Raw genomic sequence first — 6,372 nt, forward strand, 5'->3', positions numbered from 1 at the left:
TGGCTGTAAGTGGCCTGTAAGACGGGAATAAAGACACACACCTACTAGAGCATGGACTTGAGGATATGGGGAGGGGGAAGGGTAAGCTGTGACAAAGTGAGAGAGTGGCATGGACATATATACACTACTAAATGTAAAATAGCTAGCTAGTGGGAAGCAGCCCCATAGCACAGGGAGATCAGCTCGGTGGTTTGTGACCACCTAGAGGGGTGGGATAGGGAGGGTGGGAGGGAGGGAGACGCAAGAGGGAAGAGATATGGGGACATATGTATAACTGATTCACTTTTTATAAAGCAGAAACTAACACACCATTGTAAAGCAATTATACTCCAATAAAGATGTTAAAAGATAGATAAATAAATAAATAAATAAATAAATAAATAAATAAATAAAGTGGCCTAATTTGTCTTTGGCATCCCTGGTGCCCGAGCATCTTGTGGTCCCCAGCCTGGTTCCTCTTCCTCCCCACTGTCAGCCCTCACCTACTGCCTTCTCCCTCTGCCGTCCAGAGTTTCCGCTGTGGCCCCCCATCCCTCCCCTTCCCTGGCTCCCTGGCTCAGCCCTAAACACTGGGGGGGGGGGGGGGGGGGCGGGTCAGGCCGCCCTCCTGGCATGCTGGAGAGACAGAGGCCCATTGAGGTACTGCAGCAGGCACACAGCGCCCCCTTGTCCCCCAACAATCTGCCTTTGTCCTCAGTTCTGGCTGCTACTGCTTGGTTCTGGGGGGTGTTGCCTGGACTGGGCTCCAGCTCCCACCCTCCCTAAAAGGAAAAGGGAGAAAGGATGGTGAGGAAGAGGGTTAAGGTTAGGGAAGAGGGCCACAAACTTCCTCAGGCTTGGGTCCTTGGGGGCTCCTAGGCCGGCCCATTTCTCAGCTCACCTCCCAGCTCATCCTGGTTTCTCCGCGGACCTCCTCCTCCCCGCGCTTCTCCCCTCTGCGGGAGGCGGGGTTGGGCTCCAAGTAAGGGGAGGGTTGACCACGCCCCCCTTGCCCGCGCCTCCCCTCCCATGTGCTGCCTGGGGGGCAGTGCACGCACCAGCCGAGCACTCTGGGCAGCTGGGTGCAGGCCCTTCTGGGCAGCCGCCTTCCCCGGGGTCCCACAGCAGCCCTGCCCGCTTCACGTTCAGGTTTCTCGCAGTGCCTTTCTGCTCCTCTCTGCTTCCCCATCCTGTCAGTTTTCCATTTTCCTTCCTGGCTGGTGGCAGTGGGGGCTGTGCCCGGTGGGCCCCGTGGAGATGCTCAGTGCTTGGAATCGCCGGGACCGACCCCCTGAAGAGGGGGCAGCTGCGGGGCTCCAGGGCTTCACCGTGGACAAGACGTTCCTCTCGTCCCTCAAAGGCATCCTGCTGGAAACTGAGCTGGTAACAGCTGCCTCCCTGACCTGCAGCCTCCATCTCCCAGCCCGGGCCCCCTACCAGGGCTCAGCCCTCAGCAGCCTCCCTCCCCAGGCTCTCAGGACACCCCTCCGGCCCCAGCTGCCCCACCCCCCCACCCAGCCCCTCATCTCCCATCTGGAGGCAGTCACAGCAGGTTTCAGTTGCTGCAGGAAGGATTGAAGTTAAACAGAGGACAGCTCTCTGGGACATCGAGGGGGTGTGAGGCACAGGGATGGGACAGCGGTAACACCAGCTGGTCTTTCCCCGGGCTTTAAGATGGCCACTTCTTGGCAGATCCGAGAAGTTCAACTACCAAAAAGGGCAGACTTCCTGCAGCCCCGCTTTATCTGCTGCCTGCTCCCCATGAATATCTGTCCTCAGGAAAGGAGCTTCCCTTAGTCACTTAGCAAGACCTACTAGTAAACTTAAGTCTTCTGCATATGCGCCATCCTACATGGCCAGAGCTGAGGGGACCCCAGAGTCCACCCTGGAGCCTCTGCCTTCTAAACCTTGCCTCTTGGCATGGAACCAGAGGCTCTGGTCCTCGTCAGAAGAGTTTTAGGCATCCAGGAGTGGGAGAAGCGTTATGGGGCGTGGGGTGCCTCCTGGGGGCACAGGCTGATGTGGGTGCCACTCCAGGGGCCGGCGTTCCCATTGTACTTGGGGCTAAAGGGGGACACACTATCTTGTGGATTTCACAGAATGGCGGCCCCTGGAGCCGTGCAGCTTGGCCAAACTGCTGGGGCTGCTGGGATCCCGAGGCAGGGGGAGCATGGATGGGCAGAGGTGGGGGGCCAGAGTCGGGCCTCAGTAGGCAAAGGCCCTGGATGTGGCTCCAGGGATGGAGAGACCTCCAAGGACAGGTGGTGGGGCCGGCTGGGGGAGCTCCGGGGAGGGAGAGGGCAGAGGCCTGGCTGTGCCTGTGTCCCCTTCCTGGCAAGCTTCCCACCCTCGGTCCCGCAGGCCCTGACCTTCATCATCTTCATCTGTTTCACGGCCTCCATCTCCGCCTACATGGCTGCTGCGCTACTGGAGTTCTTCATCACGCTAGCCTTCCTCTTCCTCTACGCCACCCAGTACTACCAGCGCTTCGATCGGCTGAACTGGCCCTGTCTGGTGAGGGACCCTGCCTCCCCCACCCCGTTTTGGTCCCTTTCTTCTCTGCACGTTGAATTTTCCTTTCCTCTCCCAGCCTCTCTCCTTTTCCTGGTTTAACAAGGAGTCCGGCTCCCATACCCAACACTCAAACACTCCTTTGACCCACATCCCTCAGATCTGCTCCCTTGTCCAGATCCAGCCCCAGCCCAGGCCCCTGGCTTCTGGTCCTGGTCCTGGTTGCTCCGCATTTATCTTCATCCCTCCCCTGGGGAGCTGTGTGAACTCTCTCTCTCTCTTTGTCTCTCAAGCACTTTATGTTGTGTCCAAGGGTATCTCCGTGTAGGGATTCACAGTGCCTGAGGGTCAAGCTGCTGACTAGCCTGGAAAACCTCAGGGCGATGCCCCCTGCCCTCTGCTTCCCTTTGACCCTGCCCCCCTAACCCCCAGGACTTCCTCCGCTGTGTCAGCGCCAGCATCATCTTCCTGGTGGTCTCCTTTGCGGCTGTGACCTCCCGGGATGGAGCTGCCATTGCTGCTTTTGTGAGTTCAGCCCCACAGAGCTCTCTGGCTCCCCAAGGACCTTTGGCTGGTGGTTGCACACTTTGTGTGCCTCTCTCCACCCCAAGCTCAACCCAGTGCCCAGGGCCTGCCTCACACCTTGCCCCATATCACCCACCTCCCTCTCCCCAGTATCAACGGCCCGATGACCTTTGTTGTGCCATCCCTGCTCCTACGCCCACAGGTTTTTGGCATCATCCTGGTTTCCGTCTTTGCCTACGATGCCTTCAAGATCTACCGGACTGAGTTGGCGTCCAGGGCCACCCAGGGTGAGTGCCTGTGCTCTGGGAAGAGGAGATGTCCCCTCCACCCCCTGCCCCAGCTACCCCACCCTGCCATGCCCTACCCCACCTGGCTCCATCTTCACAGGGGACCAGTAGTGATACTGGGGCTACCTGGCTCCTGAGCCCAGCCACAAAAGGGGAACAGCAGAGCCCAGACACGTCTCCTTTGGATTCACTAGCTCCCCAGCCTACTATCCACCACCCCAGCCTACAGCGATGGAGCCAGGCCTGAGAAGTCACCGGGGATTTGTCTGTGGGGCCTGGTGTTCTAAGATCTGACTTCTGATGGTGCTCGGCCAGGGAGGGGGTGTTATGGACGAAAGGGAGGGTATAGGAGGAAGCTGGTCATTCCCAAATTAAAAGACTTGAATCCTACTGGTGAATCTTTTTCTTCCCCCCAAATTAGGCAGACTAGGAATGCCAAAGAGTATTCATGGGAATGTTGCCTGGAGCAGGTCATGGTCCCTTCTCTGGGACCAGGTGTGAACAATGAGGAAGGGGGTGGGGCTTAGACATCCTTCAACATAAAGCTTCCATGCCACAACTCTTGCGTGCAAGGCCACCTGGCAGTGTGCCTGGTGGCCGGGCACCCAGGCTTCTGTGTCTGAGAAGGCGCAAGCCTTCCGTCTGTGAATGAGTGCCCACTTGCCAAGCTTTTCACATATCGGTCTTAGTGGGTTTGAGGTGAGGTGCTTGCCTGGGGCGTGTGTAGAGCTCCCCCTAGTGGTGAGGGGAGGACTTGGCCCACAGGCTGCCAGGGAGAGGTCAGCATCAGATGAGGGCAGAGATGCCCACATTGCTGGAGCTGCATGAGCCCCCAGATAACAGCTGGTTCAATGCCCTCAATTCACATACGAGAGGACAGGCCCAATTAGGGGAAGTGACCTCTTTGTCTGTGACAGAGTTAGGGCTGGAGCCCAGCTCTCCTAACACCTGAACAGATGTTCTGGATACGGTACTGAGCCGCTGTAACTCATAAAAAATGGCCCAGCCTCATTTCCAGCTCCCTCCACCAGCAGGTCCACCTTCCCAGCTTGCCAGTGCCTCAGCAGGACATTTCCTGAGCATCCCATGTGCAGACCCCGTGCTGGGTCCCAGGGATTCAGAGGTGCCCAGCAGGCCCATCCTTGAACGCTCACGGATGGGGAAGAAGACCAGCTAGTGAAGGGCAGTCATGGCTCAGGGGGACTTTGGAGTCAGCCCTGCCTGGCCCGTGACAGCTCAATGTGGCCGGGACATCCTTGCCCAGCCCCGCAGAGCCCAGCGTGGCCTAGCTCGTCCAAGCTGACTTGCTAGCCCCGCTCCAGTGCTTCTGTGTCCCTGCCCTGAAATGCCTTCCTTCTTCTAGGGTGCTCCTTCCAGATGCAGGCCCCAGCACCCAAGCCCTGCCTGAACCTGAACTCTGGTAGAGTTGCTCTGCTCCCCTTGGTGCTAACCACCAGCCCCTCTTGGTCTGGCTTTTCCTGCCTCTGGGCTCCTGTTCTCCTGACCTCATGTCCTGGCTCCTCACCGGAACTGGTAGCCTCTCCAGGGCTAGAACTGACTGGCTTTTGTGTTGCTCTGGTCTCTGCTCACAGTTCTCTGGACTTTACCGACAGGCCATTCTCAACACTGGTGACCAACCTTGGGCAGGGGTGGTCAAGGCCTCAGAAGAGGGAGAGGGAGGGCTTAGCCAGGGGAGTCCAGGAGATGGTGGGGGGCCATGAAGGGATGAGAAGGTGGTCAGGAGGGCCTGGCCATAGTAAAGCCCAGCAGGGGGCAGGGATTTGCTAGGAGCAGAGTGGGGTAACGACCCGCCTTGTCCCCTGAGCAGCCGTGTGACACGGGCCAGCCTGTCCCTGGAGGGAGCTCAAAGGGAGCAGAAGTGTGCTCTGTGGTGTGCACCTGCGCGTGCCCTGCTCGTCTGTGTCTGTGTGAGAGGTCAAGATGAGACAAGCGGGACCTAGGTTTGGTCCACACTTTGGTTCAGTTTGGTGTCAGCTGGCTGCAGAGTCTCAGGATGTCCTCACGATGGGGTGTGGCCCACAGACCCGGGCCCCAGCCGACTGTACCGGGGGGTTAAGGGGAGCGGGCTCCCTGTGGGTTACTTCTAAGGGGCTGACCAGAAAGAGACCTGCGTCACCCTCTTTATCCACATCTCCATCCCCAGCCAGCTCTGAGCCTCTCCTGGCATCGGTGGGGAAGTCATTTTGGAGGAAACAGGTGTCCCAGGACAACTTTAACTCCCGTGGCCTCAGGGGTGGTGTAGGTGGAGGGTGGCTTCAGCTTCCGCAGTGCAATTCTGTCTCCTAGTGTCTGGAATTGGCTCACCCTCTGGTGCCTTTGTTTTCTCCACTTTTGGAATTTCTCCCTCTCGTCCCTTGTCTGGTTGGCTGAGCAGTAGGGGGACTCGCGGCTCTGCCACCTCAGGGAAGCCGCCTCACCTCCATGGGCCTCGGTTCCTCTTCGGTAGATGTGGGGTGTCTTGGCTCCCCCAGCTCTGACACAGGGGCAGGGCCCCCCCTCCCCCAGGAGTCCAGGACGGCTCCTGGATGGTCGGCGGGGAAGGATAGGGGCTCAGGCAGAGTCTGGCACTCATGTTTATTGCAGGTCAGCAAGAGCGAGGCTCAGAGGCAGTGTCACTCCTCATCGTGCATTTTTTGCTGAGAAAGAATAAAAGGTGTGAGGGGGCAGCTGGCGGGAGGGAGGAAGGGTGTGGGGAGGCATCTCTAGGGCTTTGAGGGGCCTAAGGGAGATGCCCTTAGTGGGGAGAGGTTCAGGCCTCAGGGATCTTGGGGTCCCATTTAGGGGTCCTTGTGGTTCGGGGGGGTGGGACTGGGCTTTTTAAGGAGGTTCCAGTCTGTGGGGGCTTCTCTGAGCAGGAGGGGGGATGCTCAGGTGTGAGTGCTGTGGGACCCTCAGGGCTATCCAAATACAGGGGGAGGAGTGCCCACTAAGAGGGCACTGACATTGGGGCCGCGCTGTTAGGGGGCTGAGTAGCGGGGTCTGGGGAGGGACCCACCTTGGCACCGATGTCGCGGCTCTTGGCCCGCAGCTTGTTGACCTGGGACTCGGC

At 58.9% G+C, this 6,372-nt stretch overlaps 2 protein-coding genes across 2 annotated transcripts in view; one reads left to right on the plus strand and one right to left on the minus strand.

The window, feature by feature from the left end:
* The first annotated feature begins 1,127 nt into the window (after window positions 1-1,127).
* Window positions 1,128-3,672, plus strand: CMTM5 (CKLF like MARVEL transmembrane domain containing 5). The gene is made up of 5 exons (XM_027111739.1): window positions 1,128-1,362; window positions 2,341-2,493; window positions 2,923-3,015; window positions 3,218-3,302; window positions 3,403-3,672. Exons 1-5 carry the CDS (start codon window positions 1,237-1,239, stop codon window positions 3,411-3,413), a joined length of 468 nt encoding a protein of 155 aa, XP_026967540.1. The 5' UTR covers window positions 1,128-1,236; the 3' UTR covers window positions 3,414-3,672.
* A 2,577-nt stretch (window positions 3,673-6,249) lies between these two features.
* Window positions 6,250-6,372, minus strand: part of LOC113622955 (myosin-7-like) — an 11,304-nt gene continuing 11,181 nt past the window's right edge. The window contains exon 24 of the mRNA XM_027111722.1: window positions 6,250-6,360. Within this exon, the coding sequence (XP_026967523.1) occupies window positions 6,250-6,360 (111 nt within the window). The remainder of the gene's footprint in view (window positions 6,361-6,372) is intronic.

Source organism: Aethalodelphis obliquidens, unplaced genomic scaffold (assembly GCF_003676395.1).
Source record: "Aethalodelphis obliquidens isolate GAN/ISIS:26980383/991018 unplaced genomic scaffold, ASM367639v1 scaffold10, whole genome shotgun sequence".
Classification (NCBI taxonomy): Eukaryota; Metazoa; Chordata; class Mammalia; order Artiodactyla; family Delphinidae; genus Aethalodelphis; species Aethalodelphis obliquidens.